Source organism: Mustelus asterias, chromosome 30 (assembly GCF_964213995.1).
Source record: "Mustelus asterias chromosome 30, sMusAst1.hap1.1, whole genome shotgun sequence".
Taxonomy (NCBI): Eukaryota; Metazoa; Chordata; class Chondrichthyes; order Carcharhiniformes; family Triakidae; genus Mustelus; species Mustelus asterias.
The window spans coordinates 17,164,341-17,190,906 of NC_135830.1; the positions used below are offsets into that span (position 1 = coordinate 17,164,341).

The 26,566-nt window shown below is 52.4% G+C and overlaps 3 protein-coding genes across 3 annotated transcripts in view; 2 read left to right on the top strand and 1 right to left on the bottom strand.

The window, feature by feature from the left end:
• Positions 1-26,566, top strand: part of LOC144480811 (uncharacterized) — a 992,083-nt gene that overhangs the window by 63,843 nt on the left and 901,674 nt on the right. The gene's annotated exons all lie outside the window — the stretch shown is intronic.
• Positions 1-26,566, bottom strand: part of LOC144480924 (uncharacterized) — a 196,312-nt gene that overhangs the window by 47,726 nt on the left and 122,020 nt on the right. The gene's annotated exons all lie outside the window — the stretch shown is intronic.
• Positions 1,093-17,599, top strand: LOC144480790 (dehydrogenase/reductase SDR family member 1-like). The gene is made up of 8 exons (XM_078200389.1): positions 1,093-1,245; positions 3,531-3,674; positions 4,329-4,408; positions 8,506-8,638; positions 9,420-9,563; positions 11,476-11,545; positions 14,514-14,594; positions 17,460-17,599. The coding sequence occupies exons 1-8, from the start codon at positions 1,096-1,098 to the stop codon at positions 17,594-17,596; spliced, it is 939 nt and encodes a 312-aa protein (XP_078056515.1). The 5' UTR covers positions 1,093-1,095; the 3' UTR covers positions 17,597-17,599.

Sequence of the window (26,566 nt, forward strand, 5' to 3'; positions counted from 1 at the left end):
GTGGGCAGAGAGTGCAGAGAGAGAGAGGGCAGACATGCAGCGACAGTGCAAACTCCGCAATGAGTGACTCAGTGAGGGAGCCTTATTAGGGCGTGCAAAGGTCACAGACTGATAGACAGGATGAGCCAGGCACTGTTAACTGCAGACATGAACTGTCAGAGGTGAGCGCCATCCTAAAGTTTATTTACTAGTCACAAGTAAGGCTTACATTAACACTGCAATGAAGTTACTGTGAAAATCCCCCAGTCACTCCACTCGGGCTCCAGTTCCAGTAACACTGAGGGAGAATTTAGCAGTTTAGCAGTACCAAACCAGTCGGTGGGGGGGAGCGGGGAATGATGGGCAGTACCAAACCAGTCGGTGGGGGGGAGCGGGGAATGATGGGCAGTACCAAATCGGTCGGTGGGGGGGAGTGGGGAATGATGGGCAGAACCAAACTGGTCGGTGGGGGGGGGGAGCTGGGAATGATGGGCAGTACCAAACTGGTTGGGGGGGGGCGGGTAGCGGGGAATGATGGGCAGTACCAAACGGGTCGGGGGGCGGGGGAGAGCGGGGAATGATGGGCAGTACCAAACCGGTCGGTGCGGGGAAGCGGGGAATGATGGGCAGTACCAAACCGGTCGGGGGGAGGAGTGGGGAATGATGGGCAGTACCAAACCGGTCGGGGGGAGGAGTGGGGAATGATGGGCAGTACCAAACTGGTCCGGGGGTGAATGGGGAATGATGGACAGTACCAAACCGGTCTTGGTTGGGGGGAGGGGGTGGCTGGGGGGTGGAATGGGCAGTACCAAACCATTCGAATTGTGAGAGGGGGAATAATGGACAATACCATATTGGCCAGGGAGCCGGGGGAGATGGGATGTGGTGGAATTGATGGGCTGGTCAAAATGTGAGGTGAGGTGGGAGGGAATGCTGGACCGTGCCAAACCAGTGGGGGAGGGGGGAATGTTGATCTGTCCCCAACTGGTCAAAGTGTGGCCTGAGGGTTCTTGATGGTTTACACTCTGGGGGGGGACATTAATGAGCTGTGAGTCAACCGCTGAGTGAGGATCTGGTTCTAACCCCCGCACCCCTTCCTCCTCCTCCAGCAGGAAGATGGCCGGGGCGCTGCTGGGCCGCGTGTGCATTGTGACTGGAGCTTCCCGGGGCATCGGGAAAGGCATCGCCCTGCAGCTGGGAGAGGCCGGGGCCACCGTCTACATCACCGGCCGCAACATGGACACGCTGCAGACGGCGGCCAAGGAGGTGAGGCCGGGGGGGGGAGGGGAGAGGGGGTGGTGGGTCGGGGGGGGGGGGGGGGGGGGCACCAGGGGACAGATGCGGGACTGGAGCGGCAGCTGGAGAGGAACAATTTTTTAAAAACACGTGCCTTCCCGACCTCAAAGCTTTCGGTGGCCAGCGGGACGCAGTCTGGGACAGCCGGCGCCCATTTTGTGCACGGCAGGATTCCACGAGGAGCGGGACCGCCGCCGCAGGACAGTGATGGTGTGGGAGGAAGCCACCCGGCCCATCGTGTTCCACGCCGGTTCTGCGAAGGCGCAATTTAGCACGTCCAATCCCCCTAACCTGCACATCTTTGGACACTAAGGGGCAATGTAGCATGGCCAATCCACCCTAACCTACACATCTTTTGGACTGTGGGAGTTAAGCGGGTTAGCAGTGGTTAGCACTGCTGCTTCACAGCTCCAGGGTCCTGGGTTCGATTCCCGGCTCGGGTCACTGTCTGTGTGGAGTTTGCACATTCTCCTCATGTCTGCGTGGGTTTCCTCCGGGTGCTCTGGTTTCCTCCCACACTCCAAAGATGTGTGGGTTAGGTCGATTGGCCATGCTAAAATTGCCCCTTAGTGTCCTGAGATGTGTAGGTTAGAGGGATTAGTGGGTAAAATATGTAGGGATATGGGGGTAGGGCCTGGGTGGGATTGTGGTTGGTGCAGACTCGATGGGCCAAATGGCCTCTTTCTGCACTGTAGGCTTTCTATGATCTGTGACACCCAGAGGAAACCCATGCAGACACTAGGAGAACGTGCAGACTCTGCACAGACTGACCCGAATGTAGGCCAAGTCCTCATAGGACCATCACCTGCATCCCAGGAAGCAGTCCAGTGAACCTCAGTTGCACTCCTATGTCCTTCCTCTGGTAAGGAGAGCGAGACTGTGCACTCTGCTCCAGATGTGGCCACGGCAGTGTCCTGTTTAATCGGAAGGTGTTTGACTCTGAGGGCAGCAGCTTACATTCCCTCGCCGATGGGTCTGTGGCCGTAAACCTTTTGGACAACCTACCCACCGAGTACTCACCCTGAGTGCAATTTTATACTGTCGTCAAATGCAGTGGCCATTTTGTAGAGCGGGAAATGTCACGGTGTCAAATGCGACAGCCGTTGGTGCGGCAACAATAATCTCTCCCTCAATGTCAACAAAACGAAGGCGATTGTCATCAACCTCAGGAAGCGTACAGGAGAACATGTCCCTGTCTACATCAACGGGGATGAAGTAGAAAGGGTCGAGACCTTCAAGATTTTGGGGGTCCAGATCACAAACTACTTGTCCTGGTCCCCCCCATGCCAACACTATAGTTAAGAAAGCTCACCAACGCCTCTACTTTCTCAGAAGACTCAGGAAATTTGGCATGTCAGCTATGACTAGCCCCAACTATTTTACAGATGCACCATAGGAAGCATTCTTTCTGGTTGTATCACAGCTTGGTATGGGTTCCTGCTCTGCCCAAGACCGCAAGGAACTACAAAAGGTTGTGAATGTAGCCCAATCCATCACGCAAACCAGCCTTCCATCCATTCACTCTGTCTACACTTCCAGCTGCCTCGGCAAAGCAGCCGGCATAATTAAGGACCCCACGCACCCCGGACATTCTCTCTTCCACCTTCTTCCGTCGGGAAAAGAATAAAAAGTCTGAGGTCACGTACCAACCGACTCAAGAACAGCTTCTTCCCTGCTGCTGTCAGACTTTTGAATGGTCTTGCCTCACATTAAGTTGATCTTTCTCTACACCCTAGCTATGATTGTAACACGATATTCTGCACTCCCTCATTTCCTTCTCTATGAATGGTATGCTTTGTCTGTATAGCGCGCAAGAAACAATACTTTTCACTCTATACTAATACACGTGACAAAGAATAAATCAAATCATTTTGTAGAGCAGGAAATGTCCTATCAAATGCGGTGGCCATTTTGTAAATTCCATGGCGACGAAGTGCATCGTGGGATTTTTGCAGTGCGGTCCCCGTCACTTTGCAGAGAAAAAAAGAGAAGCCGGGTGAAAAGGCCATGACTGCCGCTGGCGGGGAACCTCGGCGGCCATTTTATGCCCCTCAAGATTCTGCGAAGAAAAACAGTTTTACGCTGCTGTCAGTAGTGGGGGGGGCGGGGGTGGGGGGAGATAGATGTCTCGGGAACGTCACCGTAAGGTCAGTAGGTGGGGGTTAGTGTGTGACCGGGCTGCTGAGATGCTCCCCCCCCCCCCCCCCCCCCCCCATCGCAGAGTCCCTCACTCTCTTCGTCCTTTCCCCCGGCAGGTGGAGGCGCAGGGAGGCCGCTGCGTGCCGGTGGTGTGCGACTCCACCAGCGAGGAGCAGATCCGCTCGCTCTTTGGCCGGGTCGAGCAGGAACAGGGAGGCCGGCTGGACGTTCTGGTCAACAACGCCTACGCGGCGGTGGAGGTAGGGCTGAAATTCCGGGCCGGGGACCCGCATGGTGCTGGCGACTCAACGATTCGATTGACCCGGGTGCTAAGTATATATACTCGAGGGAATCGAGGGGTGAGCTAACCGAGGGGGAAGGGAAGCGGGGGGACTTAAAGATTTCACTGGGGTCGACAGGGAGGGGGAGAGAGAAAGAGGAACTTTTTCTTCTGGCTGGAGTTTGGGGGGCTGTCGGATAGAATCCCTACAAAGCCGAAGGAGACCATTCGACCCATTTAAAGCTGCACTGACCACAGTCCCACCCAGGCCCTATCCCCGTAACCCAACATATTTACCCTGCTAATCCCCCTGATAGTAAGGGGCAATCTAGCATGGCCAATCCATCTAACCTGCACATCTTTGGAGTGTGGGAGGAAACCGGAGCACCCGGAGGAAACCCACGCAGACACGAGGAGAATGTGCAAACTCCACACAGACCGTGACCCGAGCCGGGAATAAAAGTTGGGTCCCTAGAGCTGTGAGGTAGCAGTGCTAACCACTGTGTCGATAGGATCCGGAACAAGCCAGGACAGGACGTGGCGAATGAAGCCTAGCCCATTGCAGAAGGGGTTAAATGGGATGCCTGTCTGCGCCCTCGTTTGAGGGGTTTTAATCTTCACTTTTCCTCCCTAGTCAATTATTTCTGACCATGAGAAGAAATTCTGGGAGATGCCACCTTCGTTCTGGGATGTGGTCAATGATGTGGGTCTGCGGTGAGTACTGCAGCGGAGGTGCAGCTGTCTCTCGCTCTCGCTGTCTCTCTCTCGCTCTTCCCCCCCACTCTGCCCCCCCCTCCCCCCCATCTACATGAAGAACATCTGCTGTCTTACCCCTGCCCTCCCACCAACCTGAGCTTCCCAGATCCGATTAGGGAACTTCAGACCAGAAGATACTGGAGCAGAATTAGGCCTCTTGGCCCATTGAGTTTGCTCTGCTATTCGATCGTGGCTGATAAGTTTCTCTACACCCATTCTCCCGCCTATTCCCCTGTAACCTTTGACCCCCCTCCACTCCTTACCACCCTCTCTGTACACCTCCCGCTGCCTCGGCAAAGCAGCCGGCATAACCAAGGGCCCCACGCACCCCAGACATTCTCTCTTCCACCTTCTTCCGTCAGGAAAAAGATACAAAAGTCTGAGGTCACGTACCAACCGACTCGAGAACAGCTTCTTCCCTGCTGCTGTCAGACTTTGAATGGACATACCTTGCATTAAGTTGATCTTTGTCTACACCCTAGCTGTGACTGTAACACTACATTCTGCACTCTCTTGTTTCCTTCTCTATGAACGGTATGCTTTGCCTATATACCGTGCAAGAAACAATACTTTTCACTGTATGTTAATACATGTGACAATAATAAATCAAATCAAAAACCGATCAAGAACCTATCTATCTCTGTCTTAAATACACTCAGCGACCTGGCCTCCTCTGTGGCAATGAATTCCACAGGTTCACCAATCTCTCCAGCTGAAGAAATCTGTGTTCCAAAGGGTTGTCCCTTTCGTCTGAGGATGTTCCCTCTGAACTGAATCTCTCCGACCAATGGGAACATCTTCCCCACGTCCGCTTTAACCAGGTCTTTCAGTATTCTGTAAGTTTCAATGAGATCCCTCCGTGCCCTCCCCATCCTTCTAAATTCCATCGAGTACAGACCCAGAGTCCTTGAATGCTCCTTGTACGATAATCCTTCCACTCCCAGGATCGTTCGCGTGAAGCTCCACTTGGTGAGGGGGCCACTTTGACACCCATTCACTCCCCCTCCCCTGACCTTGTCCACCCCTCCCCCTCCCCCGCTCGTTGACGTACATAGAGTCATCGCGTTTCATCTGCACAGAAAGGCCTATGGTGCAGAAGGAGGCCATTCGGCCCATCGAGTCTACACCGACCACAATCCCACCCAGGCCCTATCCCCATAACTCCACATACTTACCCAGCTAACCCATCTAACCTACACGTCTTTGGACACTAAGAGATAATTTAGCATGGCCAATCCACCTAACCCGCACATCTTTCGGACTGTGGGAGGAAACTGGAGCACCCAGAGAAAACCCATGCAGACACCGGCTGAGAATGTGTAAACTCCGCACAGACAGTGACCCGAGCTGCGAATTGAACCCAGGTCCCTGGAGCTGTGAGGCAGCAGTGCTAACCACTGTGCCACCATGCCGCCCAGGGAAGCGTAGAACAAGAGTAAAAGATAGTATTAGAGGTGAATGGTAGGACCTTAGGGAGTATCGTGGAACACAGGGACCTTGGAGTTCAGGTGCATGGTTCTCTAAAGGTGGAGTTAGAACCATAGAAAATTACAGCTCAGAAACAGGCCTTTTGGCCCTTCTTGTCTGTGCCGAACCATTTTTTGCCTATTCCCACTGACCTGCACTTGGACCATATCCCTCCACACCCCTCTCATCCATGAACCCGTCCAAGTTTTTCTTAAATGTTAACCACTTTATCCGGCAGCTCATTCCACACTCCCACCACTCTCTGCGTGAAGAAGCCCCCCCTAATATTCCCTTTAAACTTTTCTCCTTTCACCCTTAACCCATGCCCTCTGGTTTTTTTCTCCCCTAGCCTCAGCGGAAAAAGCCTGCTTGCATTCACTCTATCTATACCCATCAAAATCTTATACACCTCTATCAAATCTCCCCTCAATCTTCTACGCTCCAGGGAATAAAGTCCCAACCTATTCAATCTCTCTCTGTAACTCAGCTTCTCAAGTCCCGGCAACATCCTTGTGAACCTTCTCTGCACTCTTTCAACCTTATTTACATCCTTCCTGTAACTAGGTGACCAAAACTGTACACAATACTCCAAATTCGGCCTCACCAATGCCTTATAACCTTACCATAACACTCCAACTTTTATATTCGATACTCCGATTTATAAAGGCCAATGTACCAAAGGCACTCTTTACGACCCTATCCACCTGTGACGTCACTTTTAGGGAATTCTGTACCTGTATTCCCAGATCCCTCTGTTCAACTGCACTCTTCAGAGTCCTACCATTTACCCTGTACGTTCTTCTTTGGTTTGTCCTTCCAAAGTGCAATATCTCACACTTGTCTGCGTTAAATTCCATTTGCCATTTTTCAGCCCATTTTTCTAGTTGGTCCAAATCCCTCTGCAAGCTTTGAAAACCTTCCTCACTGTCCACTACACCTCCAATCTTTGTATCATCAGCAAACTTGCTGATCCAATTTACCACATTATCATCCAGATCATTGATATAGATGACAAACAACAATGGACCCAACACCGATCCCTGCGGCACACCACTAGTCACAGGCCTCCACTCAGAGAAGCAATCCTCCACAACCACTCTCTGGCTTCTTCCATTGAGCCAGTGTCTAATCCAATTTACTACCTCCCCATGTATACCTAGCGACTGAACCTTCCTAACTAACCTCCCATGAGGGACCTTGTCAAAGGCCTTGCTGAAATCCAGGTAGACAACATCCACCGCCTTCCCTTCATCCACTTTCCTGGTAACCTCCTCGAAAAACTCTAATAGATTGGTCAAACATGACCTACCACGCACAAAGCCATGTTGACTCTCCCTAATAAGTCCCTGTCTATCCAAATATTTGTAGATCCTATCCCTTATCACACCTTCCAAAACTTGCCCACCACCGACGTCAAACTTACTGGCCTATAATTTCCCAGATTTCTTTGGAACCTTTTTTAAACAACGGAACAACATGAGGCACCCTCCAATCATCCGGCACCTCCCCCGTGAATACTGACATTTTAAATATGTCTGCCAGGGCCCCTGCAAGTTCAACACTTGTTACAGATAGATAGGGCAATGAAGAAGACCTTTGGCATGCTGGCCTTCATCAGTCAGGGCATTGAGTGTAGAAGTTGGGAAGTTGTGTTGCAATTGTACAGGACGTTGGTGAGGCCGCACCTGGAGTATTGTGTTCAGTTTTGGTCACTTTGCTATAGAAAAGATGTTATTAAACTGGAGAGAGTGCAGAAGAAGTTTATAAGGATGTTGCCAGGACTCGAGGGACTGAGTTATAGACAGAGATTGGACAGGCCTGGACTTTTTTTCTTTGGAACATAGCAGACTGAGGGATGATTTTATAGAGGTGCAGAGGATCATGAGGGGCATGGATAGGGTGAACGCACTCAGTCCTTTTCCCAGAGTTGGGGAATTGAGAACTAGAGAGTTTAAGTTAAGAGGAGAAAGAATTAATGGGAACCTGAGGAGCAGCTTTTTTACACAGAGGGTGGTACGTATGTGGAATGAGCTGCTGGAGGGAGTGGTTGAGGCAGGGACATTGTCAACATTTAAAAGGTATTTGGACAGATATATGGATAGGAAAGGTTGAGAGGGATATGGGCCAAATGCAGGCAAATGGGGTTCGCTTACATGGGCTTTTTGGTCAGCACGGACCAGTTTGGGCCGAAGGGCCTGGCTCCGTGCTGTAGATTCTATGACTGTAGAGGGCATGCTGGGTACAGCTCACAAGAAGTTGCCATCTTGGATCGGGTCTGCCGTGTCTTCGTACCCACTCCATGGATTTCCTTTTCCATGGGTAAGAAACTGCAGTGACATCCTCCCCTCCCAGTGGTGGCGCTGTGGAGTACTGGACCCAGGGCTCCGAGTGGGAGCGAAGGCAGTCACTGACCTTTCTCACCCTCTGGATTCCAGGGGTGAGATCCTGGTCCCACGTGCGGAGATGGGGGGGGGGGGGGGGGGGAGATTGGGATGCGATGAGGGGAGTGCGGTAGTGGAAGAGGCCTCGCTGCCGTAGTGTGTCCCAACACCTCCCCCCTCCCCAACCACACTTGCTTTGTTGTGCAGGGGCCACTATATCTGCTCGGTGTACGCAGCCCGGATGATGGTGGAGGCGAAGCAGGGCCTGATTGTCATTGTGTCGTCCATGGGCGGCCTGCGCTACACCTTCAACGTGGCTTATGGAGTCGGCAAGGCAGCGGTGAGTGGCAGGGCAGTGCGGGTACACAGGCCGAAGGGCAAAGGTCACTCATTCACTTTGAGTTGCTGTATCTCACACTCTCTCTCTGGCTCTCTCTCTCTGGCTCTCTCTCTCTGGCTCTCTCTCTCTCTGGCTCTCTCTCTCTCTGGCTCTCTCTCTCTCTGGCTCTCTCTCTCTCTGGCTCTCTCTCTCTCTGGCTCTCTCTCTCTGGCTCTCTCTCTCTGGCTCTCTCTCTCTCTGGCTCTCTCTCTCTGGCTCTCTCTCTCTGGCTCTCTCTCTCTGGCTCTCTCTCTCTGGCTCTCTCTCTCTGGCTCTCTCTCTCTGGCTCTCTCTCTCTCTGGCTCTCTCTCTCTCTGGCTCTTTCTCTCTGGCTCTCTCTCTCTGGCTCTCTCTCTCTCTGGCTCTCTCTCTCTGGCTCTCTCTCTCTGGCTCTCTCTCTCTGGCTCTCTCTCTCTGGCTCTCTCTCTCTGGCTCTCTCTCTCTCTGGCTCTCTCTCTCTCTGGCTCTCTCTCTCTCTGGCTCTCTCTCTCTCTGGCTCTCTCTCTCTCTGGCTCTCTCTCTCTGGCTCTCTCTCTCTGGCTCTCTCTCTCTGGAGCTCGCTGTCTCGCTCTGGCCTCTCTGGCTCGCTCTGGGGCTCTCGGGCTCGCTCTCGCTCTGGTTGGCTCTGTCTGCCTGCCCCCCCCCCCCACCCTGCCCCTAGCCCCTCCTCCTCTGCCCCTCCGCCCCCCCCCCCCCCCCCTCTCTCTCTCACAGTTCTCTCTCTCTCTCTCTCTCTCTGCAGTGTGATCGAATGGCAGCAGACTGTGCGTTGGAGTTGCGGAAACTCGGAGTATCATACGTGTCCCTCTGGCCGGGAGCCGTGCGCACCGAGACCGTGACTGACTTGGTTATTAACACGGAGGACAAATCCAAAGGACAGCAACGGGTGAGTGAGACAGCGAGGAGGCGGCCATTCAGCCCCTTCTCCAGCCTGTTACACAGGGAACAGGAGGAGGCCCCATTCAGCCCCTTCTCCAGCCTGTTACACAGGAACAGGAGGAGGCCATTCAGCCCCTTCTCCAGCCTGTTACACAGGGAACAGGAGGAGGCCATTCAGCCCCTTCTCCAGCCTGTTACACAGGAACAGGAGGAGGCCATTCAGCCCCTTCTCCAGCCTGTGACACAGGAACACAGAACGGGAAGAAGGAAATTGAGGGAAAGGACATTGGGAGAGTGTAACCTGAAGAGGGAATGGAGGGAGAGAGAGTGGGATGGGAAGGAGGGAGCCAGTGGGTGAGGGAGAGCGAGAGGGTGAACAGGTGGATGAGGGAGAGGGAGGTTCAAGTCCATAGCTTCCTGAAAGCGGCCACACCAGTCAATAGGGGGTAAAGAAGGCGTACGGCATGCTTGCCTTTATAGGTCGGGGCATTGAATACAAGAGTCAGGATGTCATGTTGCAGCTTTAAAAAACTTTGGTTCGGAACCACTTATAGGATATTGCGTTCAATTCTGGTCGCCACCTTACAGGAAGGATGCAGAGGATTTGGAGAGGGTGCAGAAGAGGTTTAACATGACGCTGCCTGGATTAGAGGGTACGAGATATAAGGAGCGGCTGGACAAACTAAGAACTAATGTTTATTTATTAGTGTCACAAGTAAGGCTTACATTAACAGCGCAATGAAGTTACTGTGAAAATCCCCCAGTCGCCACACTCCAGCGTCTGTTCGGGAACACTGAGGGAGAATTTAGCACGGCCAATGCACCCTAACCAGCACATCTTTCAGACTGTGGGAGGAAACCGGAGCACCCGGAGGAAACACACGCAGACATGGGGAGGTGGGGGCGGCGAGAATGTGTAGGCTCCACACAGACAGTGACCCAAACCTGGGTCCCTGGCGCTGTGAGGCAGCAGTGTGAACCACTGTGCCCTCCCTAGGGTTGTGTGGGATTCTAGGGCTGGGTGGGATTGCTGTTGGTACAGCCTCGATGGGCTGAATGGCCTCCTTCTGTACTGTAGGGATTCTATGTTCATAAGAACTAGGAGCAGGAGTAGACCATCTGGCCCCTCGAGCCTGCTCCGCCATTCAATAAGATCAGGCTGATCTCTTCATGGACTCAGCTCCACTTATCCGCCTGCTCACCATAACCCTTAATTCCTTTACTGTTCAAAGATTTATCTATCCTTGCCTTAAAAACATTCAATGAGGCCCCAACTGCTTCACTGGGCAGGGAATTCCACAGATTCACAACCCTTTGTGTGAAGAAGTTCCTCCCCAACTCAGTCCCAAATCTGCTTCCCCTTATTTTGAGGCTGTGTCTCCTAGTTCTAGTTTCACCCACCAGTGGAAACAACTCGGATTGTTTTCTCTGGAGCGGCGGAAGCTGAGGGGAGACCTGATGGAAGTCTATAAAATAATGAGAGACATCGATAGGGTTGACAGTCAGAATGTTTTTCCCAGAGTTGAAATGTGTAATACTCGGGGACATGCACTTCAGGAGAGAGGGGGAAAGTTCAAAGGGGATGTGAGGGGCAAATATTTTTAAACAGAGAGTGGTCGGTGTCTGGAACGCGCTGCCAGGGATGGTGGTGGAGGCAGATACGATAGGGGCGTTTAAGGGGCTTTTAGATAAGCTCATGGATATGTGAGGAATAGAGGGATATGGACCAAGGGCAGGCAGAAAGGAATAGTTTAATTTGGCATCATGTTCGACACAACATGGTGGGCTGAAGGGTCTGTTCCTGTGCTGCACTGTTCTATGAGAGAGAGGTGGGTGAGGGAGAGAAGGTCGGACAGAGTAACACCATTTAGTTGTGACAGCGGGGGAGTCCCTGAACTCTCCATGTTGTCCGTTTGCAGGTGGCGGACATGTTCACCGCTGGTGAGACCCCGGAAATGAGCGGGAAATGTATCGTCGCCCTCGCTACAGGTGGGTAAACGCTTCTCCCCACCCCCCTCAGCACTCCACGGCGAACGGCCTTCTCCTTTCCTGACGGGACCCCCGCATCGATACTCTGGCCATGGGGGCGGGGAGGGGGGGGGTTGGGTGGGAGAAAGAGGCCCGGTCTCGGAGCGAGAGGAGGCAGCCATTTTGTGTCTGAGCTGAGGAGAAATGCCTTTGCTCGGAGACCGGTGAATCTTTGGAATTCTCAACTCCCCGGGGCTGGCCCTGGACGGTCCTCCATCGTCCGGACACGTCTGAGGCCGGGGGTGGACAGATTCCCGGTCTCTCGGGCGTGGGGGGCGTGGGCGGGGAAAGGGGTGGGAGGCCTCGTGGCACAAGAACATAGGCGGCACAGTGGTTAGCACTGCTGCCTCACAGCGCCAGGGACCTGGGTTCAATTCCCGGCTTGGGTCACTGTCTGTGCGGAGTCTGCACGGTCTCCCTGTGTCTGTGTGGGTTTCCTCCGGGTGCTTCGGTTTCCTCCCACAGTCCAAAGATGTGCAGGTTAAGTGGATTGGTAATGCTAAACTGCCCCTTAGTGTCACAGAGATTAGTACGGTAATATGTGGGGTTACGGGGATAGGGCCTGGGTGGGATTGTTGTTGGTACAGGCTCGATGGGCCGAATGGCCTCCTGCACTGTAGGGATTCCATGAACATAAGAACTAGGAGCAGGAGGAGGCCATCTGGCCCCTCGAGCCTGCTCCGCCATTCAATAAGATCATGGCTGATCTTTTCATGGACTCAGCTCCACTTACCCGCCCGCTCACCATAACCCTTAATTCCTTTAATGTTCAAAAATGTGCCTATCCTTGCCTTAAAAACATTCAATGAGGTAGCCCCAACTGCTTCACTGGGCAGGGAATTCCACAGATTCACAACCCTTTGTGTGAAGAAGTTCCTCCCCAACTCAATCCTAAATCTGCCCACCCTTATTTTGAGGCTATGCCCCCTAATTCTAGTTTCACCCACCAGTGGAAACAACTTCCCTGCTTCTATCTTATCGATTCCCTTCATAATCTTATATGTTTCTATAAGATCTCCCCTCGTTCTTCTGAATTCCAATGAGTATAGCCCCAGTCTACTTGGTCTCTCCTCATAAGCCAACCCTCTCAACTCCGGAATCAATCTAGATTCAACCTAAGGATGTGATTGCACTGGAGAGGGTGCAGAGGAGATTCACTAGGTTGATTCCAGAGTTGAAATGGTTGGGCCTCTCTCGCTCGGTCTAAGGCTGCAGGATCCAGTCCCACTTTGACACTCGATAGTCACTGAAGACCTGTACGTGGCAAGTTTGATTTGATTTATTATTGTCACAGGTATTGGGATACAGTGAAAAGTATTGTTTCTTGCGCGCTATACAGACAAAGCATACTGTTCATAGAGAAGGAAAGGACAGGGTGCAGAATGTAGTGTTACAGTCAAAGCTAGGGTGTAGAGAAAGATCAACTTAATGCAAGGTCGGTCCATTCAAAAGTCTGATGGCAGCAGGGAAGAAGCTGTTCTCGAGTCGGTTGGTACGTGATCTCAGACTTTTGTATCTTTTTCCAGACAGAAGAAGGTGGAAGAGAGAATGTCCGGGGTGTGTGTGGTCCTTAATAATGCTGGCTGCTTTTCCGAGGCAACGTGAAGTGTAGACAGAGTCAATGGATGGGAGGCTGGTTTGCGTGATTCACAACGTTTTGTAGTTCCTTATGGTCTTGGGCAGAGCAGGAGCCCATACCAAGCTGTGATACATCCGGAAAGGATGCTTCCTATGGTGCATCTGTAAAAGTTGGCGAGAGTCGTAGCTGACATGCCAAATTTCCATAAAGTAGAGCAAGTAGAGGTGTTGGTGGGGCTTTCTTAACTATAGTGTCGGCATGGGGGCGACCAGGACTGGTTGTTAAAAACTTGAAGCTCTCGACCCTTTCTACTTCGTCCCCGTTGATGTTCTCCATTACGCTTCCTGAAGTCGATGACAATCTCCTTTGTTTTGTTGACATTGAGGGAGAGATTATTGTTGCCGCAACAGTTCACCAGATTCTCTATCTCATTCCTGTACTCTGTCTCGTCATTGTTTGAGATCCGACCCACTACGGTGGTGTCGTCAGCAAACCTGAAAATTGAGTTGGGGGGGAATTTGGCCACACAGTCACAGGTGTGTAAGGAGTATAGTAGGGGGCTGAGAACACAGCCTTGTGGGGCACCGGTGTTGAGGATGATCGTGGAGGAGATGTAAGGTCAGCCAGTAAATCCTTTCCGACACGCGTCAGGGCAGCCAGTACGAGGAGTGGGAGGGTTTCCTGCTCAGCGACCGCGCAGAGAACAACAGCCGATCGCTGAGGTAGCTCACCCTGCGCCATCACAGACTGATGGACACCCACCATCGCCGATCCCCACTTAGGACCCAGTAACTGGAGGCGAAAGGGAAGGCGATAGCCGAGTGGTATTATCGCTAGACTATTCATCCAGAAACTCAGCTGGTGTTCTGGGGACCCGGGTTCGAATCCCACCATGGCAGATGGTGGAATTTGAATTCAATTTTAAAAAATATCTGGAATTAAGAATCTATTGATGACGGTGAAACCATTGTCGATTGTCGGAAAAAACCCATCTGGTTCACGAATGTCCTTTAGGGAAGGAAGTCTGCCGTCATCTGACCCCTTAGTGTCCAAAGATGTGCAAGTTAGGTGGATTGTCCATGCTAAATTGTTCCTTAGTGTCAGGGGGATTAGTGGGGTAAATGTGTGGGGTTGTGGGGGTAGGGCCTGGGTGGGATTGTGGTCGGTGCAGACTCGATGGGCCGAACGGCCTCCTTCTGCACTGTTGGATTCTATGCAGTCGTCCAGACGGAGGGAGTGGGCGGATGGCATTCCTGACCCCGCACTCGCCTGGGGTGACCTCTCCCATTGGGACCCCCCCTCCTCACGTCTCTCACTCTGCCTCCCCCTCCCCTCCCGTCCCCTCCCCAGATAAGGACCTGATGAAGAAATCTGGCAAGGTGCTCATGACCTGTGACCTCGCTGCGCAGTACGGGATCAGGGACGTGAATGGTGAGTACGTTCCCGCCAGCTTGCTCTCTCTGACACCTTTGTGGCTTTGCCGGGGTAAAGGGCAGGGAATCCCTGCCAGGGACGAGGTGGGGAACATCCTGAGGCAGACTGGGGGACGGCAGGGTGAGGCTGTGGGGGGATTGAGGAAAGAGAGGCGGGGGATGGAGAGGCGGGGGTTTGGAGGGGAGAGCTTCCAATGGTTGTTGGTCTGGCCGAAGAACAGGGCCGGGGGGTCATGGGTGGTGATCTCGGGGGTCAGGATTGGTGATCTCGGGGGTTGGGCTTGGCGAGCCTGGGGTCAGGAGTCGGGTGGTGGTCAGCTCGGGGTCAGGAGGTGGTCAGCTCGGGGTCAGGAGTCAGGGGGTGGTCAGCTCGGGGTCAGGGGTGGTCAGCTCGGGGTCAGGGGTTGGTAAGCTCGGGGTCAGGGGTTGGTAAGCTCGGGGTCAGGGGTTGGTAAGCTCGGGGTCAGGGGTTGGTAAGCTCGGGGTCAGGGGTTGGTAAGCTCGGGGTCAGGGGTTGGTAAGCTCGGGGTCAGGGGTTGGTAAGCTCGGGGTCAGGGGTTGGTAAGCTCGGGGTCAGGGGTTGGTAAGCTCGGGGTCAGGGGTTGGTAAGCTCGGGGTCAGGGGTTGGTAAGCTCGGGGTCAGGGGTTGGTCAGCTCGGGGTCAGGGGTTGGTCAGCTCGGGGTCAGGGGTTGGTCAGCTCGGGGTCAGGGGTTGGTCAGCTCGGGGTCAGGGGTTGGTCAGCTCGGGGTCAGGGGTTGGTCAGCTCGGGGTCAGGGGTTGGTCAGCTCGGGGTCAGGGGTTGGTCAGCTCGGGGTCAGGGGTTGGTCAGCTCGGGGTCAGGGGGTGGTCAGCTCGGGGTCAGGGGGTGGTCAGCTCGGGGTCGGGGGTGGTCAGTTCGGGGTCAGGGGTCGGGGGGTGGTCAGCTCGGGGTCATGGTCGGGGTGGTGATCTCGGGTCGGGGTTGGTGATCTCGGGGGTCGGGGTGTGGTGGTCTCCGGGGGTTTGGGAGGTGGTGATCTCCGGGGGTTTGGGAGGTGGTGATCTCCGGGGGGATCAGGGGTGGTGACCCCAGGAGTCGGGGGTGGAGATCTTGGGGGTCGGATCTCAGGGGGAGTTTCCTGATGGGGTCAGCACGATTATCTTGTGGGGGAGGGTGTATTTCCGGTAGATTTGCATTGGGGACACCAGGGTTCAGGTAATCCTGGCATTAACCAGTCCATCTCTCTCTCTCTCTCTCTCTCTCTCCGCCTCTGTCTCTCTCTCTCTCTCTCCGCCTCTGTCTCTCTCTCTCTCTCTCCGCCTCTGTCTCTCTCTCTCTCTCTCCGCCTCTGTCTCTCTCACTCTCTCCGCCTCTGTCTCTCTCTCTCTCTCCGCCTCTGTCTCTCTCTCTCTCTCCGCCTCTGTCTCTCTATCTCTCTCTCCGCCTCTGTCTCTCTCTCTCTCTCTCTCCGCCTCTGTCTCTCTCTCTCTCTCCGCCTCTGTCTCTCTCTCTCTCTCCACCTCTGTCTCTCTCTCTCTCTCCGCCTCTGTGTCTCTCTCTCTCACCGCCTCTGTCTCTCTCTCTCCGCCTCTGTCTCTCTCTCTCCCTCCGCCTCTGTGTCTCTCTCTCTCTCCGCCTCTGTCTCTCTCTCTCTCTCTCTCCGCCTCTGTCTCTCTCTCCGCCTCTGTCTCTCTCTCTCTCTCCGCCTCTGTCTCTCTCTCTCTCTCCGCCTCTGTCTCTCTCTCTCTCTCCGCCTCTGTCTCTCTCTCTCTCTCCACCTCTGTCTCTCTCTCTCTCTCCGCCTCTGTGTCTCTCTCTCTCTCCGCCTCTGTCTCTCTCTCTCTCTCCGCCTCTGTCTCTCTCTCTCTCTCTCTCTCCGCCTCTGTCTCTCTCTCTCTCTCTCTCCGCCTCTGTCTCTCTCTCTCTCTCTCTCTGCGCCTCTGTCTCTCTCTCTCTCTCTCCGCCTGTCTCTCTCTCTCTCTCTCTCCGCCTCTGTCTCTCTCTCTCTCTCCGCCTCTGTCTCTCTCTCTCTCTCCGCCTCTGTCTCTCTCTCTCTCTCCGCCTCTGTCTCTCTCTCTCTCTCCGCCTCTGTCTCTCTCTCTCCGCCTCTGTGTGTCTCTCTCTCTCTCTCCGCCTCTGTCTCTCTCTCTCTCCGCCTCTGTGTCTCTCTCTCTCTCCGCCTCTGTGTCTCTCTCTCTCTCCGCCTCTGTGTCTCTCTCTCTCTCCGCCTCTCTGCCTCTCTCTCTCTCCGCCTCTGTCTCTCTCTCTCTCTCCGCCTCTGTCTCTCTCTCTCTCTCCGCTTCTGTCTCGCTCTCTCTCTCCGCCTCTGTCTCTCTCTCTCTCTCCGCCTCTGTGTCTCTCTCTCTCTCCGCCTCTGTGTCTCTCTCTCTCTCCGCCTCTGTGTCTCTCTCTCTCTCCGCCTCTGTGTCTCTCTCTCTCTCCGCCTCTGTGTCTCTCTCTCTCTCCGCCTGTGTCTCTCTCTCTCTCCGCCTCTGTGTCTCTCTCTCTCTCCGCCTCTGTGTCTCTCTCTCTCTCCGCCTCTGTGTCTCTCTCTCTCTCCGCCTCTGTCTCTCTCTCTCTCTCCGCCTCTGTCTCTCTCTCTATCTCCGCCTCTGTGTCTCTCTCTCTCTCCGCCTCTGTGTCTCTCTCTCTCTCCGCCTCTGTGTCTCTCTCTCTCTCCGCCTCTGTGTCTCTCTCTCTCTCCGCCTCTGTGTCTCTCTCTCTCTCCGCCTCTGTGTCTCTCTCTCTCTCCGCCTCTGTCTCTCTCTCTCCGCCTCTGTGTCTCTCTCTCTCTCCGCCTCTGTGTCTCTCTCTCTCTCTCCGTCTCTGTGTCTCTCCCCCTCTCCGCCTCTGCCTCTCCCCCTCTCTCTGTCCCCCCGCAGGCCATGCTCTGGTGGACTATTGCTCCCTCAAGTTCGTTCTGCAGCAGCTGCCGAGCCTTTCCTGGCTCTCCACCTTCATCCCGGGATTCATCAGGATTCCCAAGTGGGTCCTTACCCTGACCTCCAGTAAATTTTAAACCTCCCCATGACCCTCCACCTCTTCCCTTCCTCTCCCTCGCCCCCCCCCCCCCCCACCCCCACCCAGGAGCTCTGGCCATTTCCCCGGGGAACCAGTCTCCTCACCCAATCTGGCTTTGTCCACTAACCCACCCACAGCCTCAGGCCTCCTGGTGCTTTCAGCCCCCACCCCGATTCCTGGGTGTCACCCTCGGGAGCTTTGGGTGACACAGAACAGGACAGGCCCTTCGGCCCATCACATTGTGCTGGACGTGATGTCAATTTAAACCAGTCCATTCTACCTGCCCTCAGTCCCTATCCCGCTATTCCGTGCATATTCCTAGAATTATACAGCGCGCTCTGGCACAAGGGACAAAGAAAGTTACAACACAGGAACAGGCCCTTCGGCCCTCCAAGCCTGCGCCGATCATGATGTCTGCTTAACCTAAAACTGTATGCACTTAGGGAATCCATATCCTTCCATTCCCATCCTATTCATGTATTCGTCTAGTTGCCCCTTAAGTGCCGCTATTGTACCTGCTCCCGCCACCTCCCCGGGCAGCGCCTTCCAGACATTCACCATCCTCTGTGTAAAAAACATGCCTCGCACATCTCCTCTAAACTTTTCCCCACACACCTTAAACCTATGTCCCCTAGTCTTAGAATCTGCACAGAAGGAGGCCATTCAACCCATCGAGTCTGAATTGACAACAATCCCACCCAGGCCCTATCCCCGTAACCCCACATATTTACCCCGCTAATCCCCCTGAGACTAAGGGGCAATTTATCACGGCCAATCCACCTAACCTACACATCTTTGGATACTCGGGGACAATTTAGCATGGCCAATCCACTTAACCTGCACATCTTTGGAGTGTGGGAGTACTTGACTTTTCTGCCCTAGGAAAGAGCATCTGACTATCCACTCTGTCCATGCCCCTCATAATCCTCTATCAGGTCGCCCCCTCAAGTTCTGTCGTCCCAGTGAGAACAAACCAAGTTAATCCAACCTCTCTTCATAGCTAACAGTGGTTAGCGCTGCTGTCTCACAGCGCCAGGGACCCAGGTTCGATTCCTGGCTTGGGTCACTGTCTGTGCGGAGTCTGCACATTCTCCCCATTTCTGCGTGAGTTTCCTCTGGGTGCTCTGGTTTCCTCCCACAGTCCAAAGATGTGCCGGTTAGGTGGATTGGCCATGCTAAATTGCCCCTTAGTGTCAGGGGGATTAGCAGAGTAAATACGTGGGGTTACGGGAATAGGGCCCGGGTGGGATTGTGGTCAGTACAGACTCAATGGGCTGAATGGTCTCCTTCTGCACTGTAGGGATTCAATGATTGAGAAGAGGCCCTTTGGCCCATCGAGTCTGCACCAACACATTAGAAACACCTGAACTCCCACCTAATCCCATCTGCCAGCACTTGGCCCGCAGCCCTGAATGTTGTGATGTGCCAAGTGCTCATCCAGATACTTTTTAAAGGGTGTGAGGCAACCCACCTCCACCACCCTCCCAGGCAGCGCATTCCAGACCCTCACTGCCCTCTGAGTAAAAATGTTTTTCCTCACATCCGCTCGAAACCTCCTGCCTCTCACCTTGAACCTTTCTCCCCTCGTGACTGACCCTTCAACTCAGGGGAACAGCTGCTCCTTATCCTCTCTGTCCATTCCCCTCCTAATCTTGAATACCTCAATCAGGTCGTCCCTCAGTCTTCTCTGCTCCAATGAAAGCAACTGAAGCCGATCCAACCTCTCTTCATAACTTAATTATTCCATCCCAGGCAGCATCCTGGTGAATCTCCTCTGCACCCCCTCCAGTGCATTCACATCCTATAATGTGGTGACCAGAACTGCACTCAATACTCCAGCTGTGGCCTCCTACAACGATACAACTCCATCATGACCTCACTGCTTTTGTAATCCATGCCTTGAAAGATAAAGGTAAGTGTCCCATGTCTTTTTCACCACCCTACCAACATGCCCTTCCAGCTTCAGAGATCTGTGGACAAACACGACAAGGTCTCTTTGCTCCTCAGAACTGCCTGGTGTCCTACCATTCATTGAGTACTTTCTTGTCAACTTACTCCTTCCAAAGTGCATCACCTCACACTTTTCAGGGTTAAATTCCATTTGCCACTTATCTGCCCATTTGACCATTCTGTCTATATCATTTTGTAGCCCAAGACACTCAACCTCACTGTTAACCAATCTTAACCAAACTGTTAGCCAATCTGTGTCATCCGTAAACTTACTAATCCTACCCCCCCTCCCCTCCATAGTCATCAATGTCATTTATATAAATGACGAATAATAGGGGGCCCAACACAGATCCCTGTGATACAGGGAGTGCAGAGAAGGTTCACCAGGTTGATACCGGAGATGAGGGGTTTGGATTATGAGGAGAGGCTGAGGAGATTGGGTTTGTACTCGTTGGAGTTTAGAAGGATGAGGGGGGATCTTATGGAGACTTATAAGATAATGCGGGGGCTGGATAGGGTGGAGGCGGAGAGATTCTTTCCACTTAGTAAGGAAGTTAAAACTAGAGGACACAGCCTCAAAATAAAGGGGGGTCGGTTTAAGACAGAGTTGAGGAGGAACTTCTTCTCCCAGAGGGTGGTGAATCTCTGGAATTCTCTGCCCACTGAGGTGGTGGAGGCTACCTCGCTGAATATGTTTAAAGCGCGGATGGATGGATTCCTGATCGGTAAGGGAATTAAGGGTTATGGGGATCAGGCGGGTAAGTGGTACTGATCCACGTCAGATCAGCCATGATCTTATTGAATGGCGGGGCAGGCTCAAGGGGCTAGATGGCCTACTCCTGCTCCTATTTCTTATGTTCTTATGATACACCACTGGATACTGGCTTCCAGTCACTAAAAGAAGTTGAACAACACCAGGTTAAAGTCCAACAGGTTTATTTGGTAGCAAAAGCCACACAAGCTTTCGGAGCTCCAAGCCCCTTCTTCAGGTGAGTGGGAATTCTGTTCACAAACAGAGCTTATAAAGACACAGACTCAATTTACATGAATAATGGTTGGAATGCGAATACTTACAACTAATCAAGTCTTTAAGAAACAAAACAACGTGAGTGGAGAGAGCATCAAGACAGGCTAAAAAGATGTGTATTGTCTCCAGACAAGACAGCCAGTGAAACTCTGCAGGCCCAGGCAACTGTGGGAGTTACAAATAGTGTGACATGAACCCAATATCCCGGTTAAGGCCGTCCTCGTGTGTGCAGAACTTGTCTTTATAAGCTCTGTTTGTGAACAGAATTCCCACTCACCTGAAGAAGGGGCTTGGAGCTCCGAAAGCTTGTGTGGCTTTTGCTACCAAATAAACCTGTTGGACTTTAACCTGGTGTTGTTAAACTTCTTACTGTGTTTACCCCAGTCCAACGCCGGCATCTCCACATCATTCCAGTCACTAAAGCAGCCTTCAGTCATCACCCTCTGTCTCCTACAACTGAGTCACTTTTGAATCCACTTTATCAGATTACCCTGTATCCCATGTGCAGTTACCTTCTTTACAAGCCTCCCATGTGGGACCTTGTCAAAGGATTTGCTGAAATCCATATAAACTGCATCAACTGCATTACCGTCATCTACACACCTGGTCGTCACTTCAAAAATTTCAATCGCATTTGTTAGGCATGACCTCCCTCTGACCAAGCCATGCTGACTATCCCTGATCAAGCTTTGCCTCTCCAAATGGATGCTCTCCTTCAGAATTTCCTCCAATAATTTCCCTACCATTGACGTGAGACTCACTGGTCTATACAAAACAACAAAGAAAATTACAGCACAGGAACGGGCCCTCCAAGCCTGCACCAACCATACTGCCTGTCTGAACTAACACCCCATACCCTACTGGGACCATATCCCTCTATTCCTATCCTATTCATGTATTTGTCAAGACGCCCCTTAAAAGTCACTACCTCCCCCGGCAGCGGGTTCCAGGCACCCACTACTCTGTGTAAAAAAAACTGCCTCATACATCTCCTTTAAACCTTGCCCCTCACACCTTAAACCTGTTCCCCCTAGTAATTGACTCTTCCACCCTGGGAAAAAGCTTCTGACTACCCACTCTGTCCATGCCCCTCATAATCTTGTAGACTTCTATCAGGTCCCCCCTCAACCTCCGTCGTTCCAGTGAGAACAAAGCAAGTTTCTCCAACCTCTCCTCATAGCCAATGCCCTCCACACCAGGCAACATCCTGGTAAATCTTTTTTGTACTCTCTCTAAAGCCTCCACATCCTTCTGATAGTGTGGCGACCAGAATTGAATGTTATATTCCAAGTGCGGCCTAACTAAGGTGCTATAAGGTTATAGTTCCCTGGTTTATCCTCCAACCCTTCCTAAATAGCTGAACCACATTAACTGTTCGTGTTCATATTCATGTGCTGATCTAAAAACCTCTTAAACGCCCCTATCGTATCTGCCTCCACTACCACCCCTGGCAGCGCGTTCCAGACACCTACCACTGTGTAAAAAAAAAAAAACTTGTGCCTCACATCTCCTTTAACTTTCTCCCACTCTCACCTTCAGTGATTGGACATGATACTAGGCAGAGAAATTTTGATTGGGTAACTAAACCCCCCCACTACCCAACTCCGGTAGAGTCGAATCCCATCCACTCCCCCCGCCCCTAACTTCACCCGATCCACACTGGCGATGGTGTTGGGGAAAGTGGCAGGGGGGGACATAAGAACATAACTAGGAGCAGGAGTAGGCCATCTGGCCCCTCGAGCCTGCTCCACCATTCAATAAGATCATGGCTGATCTGTTTGTGGCCTTAGCTCCACTTACCCACCCGCTCACCATAACCCTTAATTCCTTTACTGTTCAACACTTTATCCTTGCCTTAAAAACATTCAATGAGGGAGCCTCAACTGCTTCACTGGGCAGGGAATTCCACAGATTCACAACCCTTTGTGTGAAGACGTTCCTCCACAACTCAGTCCTAAATCTGCTTCCCCTTATTTTGAGGCCATGCCCCCTACTTCTAGTTTCACCCGCCAGTGGAAACAACTTTCCCGCTTCTATCTTATCTATTCCCTTCATAATCTTATATGTTTCTATAAGATCTCCCCTCATTCTTCTGAATTCCAATGAGTATAGCCCCAGTCTACTCAGTCTCTCCTCATAAGCCAACCCTCTCAACTCTGGAATCAACCTCGTGAATCTCCTCTGCACCCCCTCCAGTGCCAGTATATCCTTTCTCAAGTAAGGAGACCAAACCTGTACACAGTGCTCCAGGTGTGGCCTCACCGGTACCTTGTACAGCTGCAACGGCAGGTGGAACAATCATTGCAGCAGTCCACTATGCGTGTTTGCTTGCTCGCTATCTCTGTCCGATCGACCTCCTGTGTTTGCCCTCCACCTGGTGGTGTCAACTCCTCAGGGCGTCTTGGAGGTGGGCGTACCCTCTTGGTGGATAGCTCCAGTCAAGCCCTTGCCCTCACCCCCCCCCGCCCCCAACCCGTCCCTCCCTCCCCTGACGTGACCCTCACAAAGCAGCCACCGCAGTCTTGACTGGACCTAGAGGGTCACCCGACGCTGGCTTCCCATGGAGGAGTACCCCCGGGCTGGGGAGTGGGATGCAGAAACCAACGCAGGGATAGAACGTGAATGGCCTTCCCTGGTTGCCCCCGCCAGACTCTTTCTTTCCTCTCCCCCAGCCCAACTCTCTCTCCACAACTGCTATCCTTCACCCCCCCACATCTGCACCGGTCGCGCTGTGTGTGTGGGCACTGACACTCGAGACTGCCTGGCTTAGCTGAGAATGATGACGGGTTTTTTGGCAATAAAAGGATCTTTTGTAAACCTTTGCGATTGCCTCAGTGTGTGTCTGTGTGTGTGAAAGAGAGAGCGAGTGTGAGAGAGTGATTTTTGTGAGTGTGTGTGTGTGTGTGTGTGTGTGTGTGCACACAAACATCTCTGCCTCTGCTGGCTCCATGGGTCTCTCACACATGCCTTGAAGTTGGAAGGTGGCCTCCTCAAGTTGACCGTTCGATCCAGTGCCAAGGAAGTGTTTGTACTGTTGGAGGGGGAGCGAGTCTTGCAAGGGACGGTGATCCCACGGCTGCGATTGGAAAAAGAGTCTGTGTGGGGAAGAGATTGCCGCAATGTCCTGGAGTCAACACCTTCCAAACCTGCCACCTTGACTGTCTAGAAGGACAAGAGGTAGCAGACACATGGAGAACACCACCCACCTGCAAGTTCCCCCTCTGAGCCCCACTCACTGTCCCGACTTGGAAATATATCAGCCGTTCCTTCACTGTGGCTGGGGTACAAACCCTGGAACTCCCTCCCTAATGGCACTGTGGGTGTTACCCACACCACACAGGGACTGCAGTGGGTTCGAGAAGGGTGGTTCTCCCACCACCATCTCGAGGGGCAATTGGGGATGGGCGATAAACACTGGGCCTGGCCACTGATGCCGCGTCCGCAAACACATTGTTAAAAATATCACCAAAATGTTCATTTGGCATTTTATTGGATGGTGCTGTTCGCAAATTGGCTGCTGCCATTTCCCCACACAGCCAGGTTATTTTTTTAAAATGAGCATTTTCCTGACAATGGTTCTGAATCTACACCGGGCAAGAAATATACGCCATGGTAAATTGTCCCTTAGTGTCCAAAGATATGCAGGTTAGGTAGATTGGCCATGGTAAATTGCCTCTTAATGTCCAAAGATGTGTGGGTTAGGGGGATTGGCTATGCTAAATTGTCCCTTACTGTCTAAAGATGTGTGGGTTAGGGGATTGGCCATGATAAATTGTCCCTTCGTGTCCAAAGATGTGTAGTTTAGGTGGATTGGCTATGCTAAACTGCCCCTTAGTGTCCAAAGATGTGTGGGTTAGGGGGATTGGCCATGCTAAATTGTCCCTTAATTGGTTGGGGGAATTCAAGGTTGCGGCGAGAAGGCTGGAAAGTAGAGTTAGCGAGCATTCAGATGGGCCATGAGCTAATTCGAGGGGGCAGCAGGCTGGAAGGGCTGAATGGCCTCTGCTCCTATTTCTTACGGGCAAAGGAGAGATTGCAGAAACTGGGGTTGTATTCGCTGGAATGGAGAAGGGTAAGTGTTGATTAAAGTTTACAAGCTTCAGGGGAACTGATTAGGGTTAGATAGAGGGTGTTATCTCTGCTATTTGGTGACTGAAGGTTGGACAGGCGTGGACAGAGCCTAAGTGTTCGAACTAGACCTAACGGGAGAAAAATTGGGAAATGCTTGGACGCACAAGAGCAACTGATGCTGGGTCAATTATTAATCTTAAGTCTTGCAACGGAGAGATTGGTATCCATGGACGTGGGGCGAAGGTGGCGTATGGAATTAGTTACAATCAACTCCAAGCTCACCGAATGCAGGAAACGGGCCGGAGAAGGGACTGAATGGCTGCCTCCTGTTCCTGTGTAACAGGCTGGAGAAGGGGCTGAATGGCCTCCTCCTGTTCCTGTGTAACAGGCTGGAGAAGGGGCTGAATGGGGCCTCCTCCTGTTCCTGTGTAACAGGCTGGAGAAGGGGCTGAATGGGGCCTCCTCCTGTTCCTGTGTAACAGGCTGGAGAAGGGGCTGAATGTGCCCCCCCGCCCCGCCCTATTACTGTGTAACAGGCTGAAGAAGGGGCTGATTGGGACCTACTCCTGTTCCTGATACTAAAGGGCAATTTAACATCGCCAATCCCCCTAACCTACACTCCACCACCATTGGGAACATTCTTTCTGAATCTCACCTGTTAGAATTTTATAAGTTTCTATGAGATCCCCTCTCATTCTTTTAAACTCCAGTGAATACAATCCTAACTGACTTACTCTCTCCTCATATGACAGACCTGCCATTCCCAGGAATCAGCTGGTAAACCTTGGCTGCTCTCCCGCTATAGCAAGGACATTCTTCCTCAGATAAGGACACCAGAACTGCACACAATACTCCAGGCGTGGCCTCAACAACGCCCTATACAATTGCAGCAAAACATCCCTATCCCTGTACTCAAATCCTCTCGCTATGAAGGCCAACATACCATTTGCCTTCTTTACTGTCTGCTGAACCTGCGGGCTTTCAGCGACTGATGCACGAGGATTCCATGGTCTCGCTGAGTATCCACCTCTCCCAATTTACACCCATTCAGGTGATAATCTGTCTTCCTATTATTGCTATCAAAGTAGATAACCTCACATTTATCCACATTATACTGTAGATGCTATGAGGAGAAATTTCTTCACCCAGAGAGTGGTGAATGTGTGGAATTCACTCCCACAGAAAGTAGTTGAGGCCAAAACATTGTGATTTCAAGAAGAAATTAGATATAGCTCTTGGGGCTAAAGGGATCGAGGGGTATGGGAGGGGGGGTACGGGGGCGGGGGGAATCAGGATATTGAATTCGATGATCAGCCATGACCAAAATGAATGGCAAGCGGGCTTGACGGGCCAAATGGCCGACTTGGCAGCACGGTAACACAGTGGTTAGCACTGCTGCCTCACAGTGCCAGGGACCCGGGTTCGATTCCCAGCTTGGGTCACTGTCCATGTGGTGTCTGCATGTTCTCCCCGTGTTTGCCTGGGTTTCCTCCAGCTGCTCCTGTATCCATACCCAGTCTGAAAGACGTGCTGGTTAGGGTGCATTGGCCATGCTAAATTCTCCCTCAGTGTAACCCGAACAGGCGCTGGAGTGTGGCGACTGGGGGATTTTCACAGTAACTTAATTGCAGTGTTAATGTGAGCCTACTTGTGACACAAATAAATAAACTTTAAAAATTTATCTTCATTGCACATTTGTTACATACACAACAATTAAGCTTTTACATTTTAACAGCAAATAAAAACTCAGTCTTTTACTATAACGACTGATTTATTAATTGTTACTCAATTAAGGGTCACTGCTTAGTCAATCACCATGATGCCCCCTCCGTGGCCAATTCCTGAACGCCCCCCTGTGCACATCCACTCCCCTTGGCAGAGATTCACCCCCCCCCGCGATCACCCTCCCCCGCGATCACC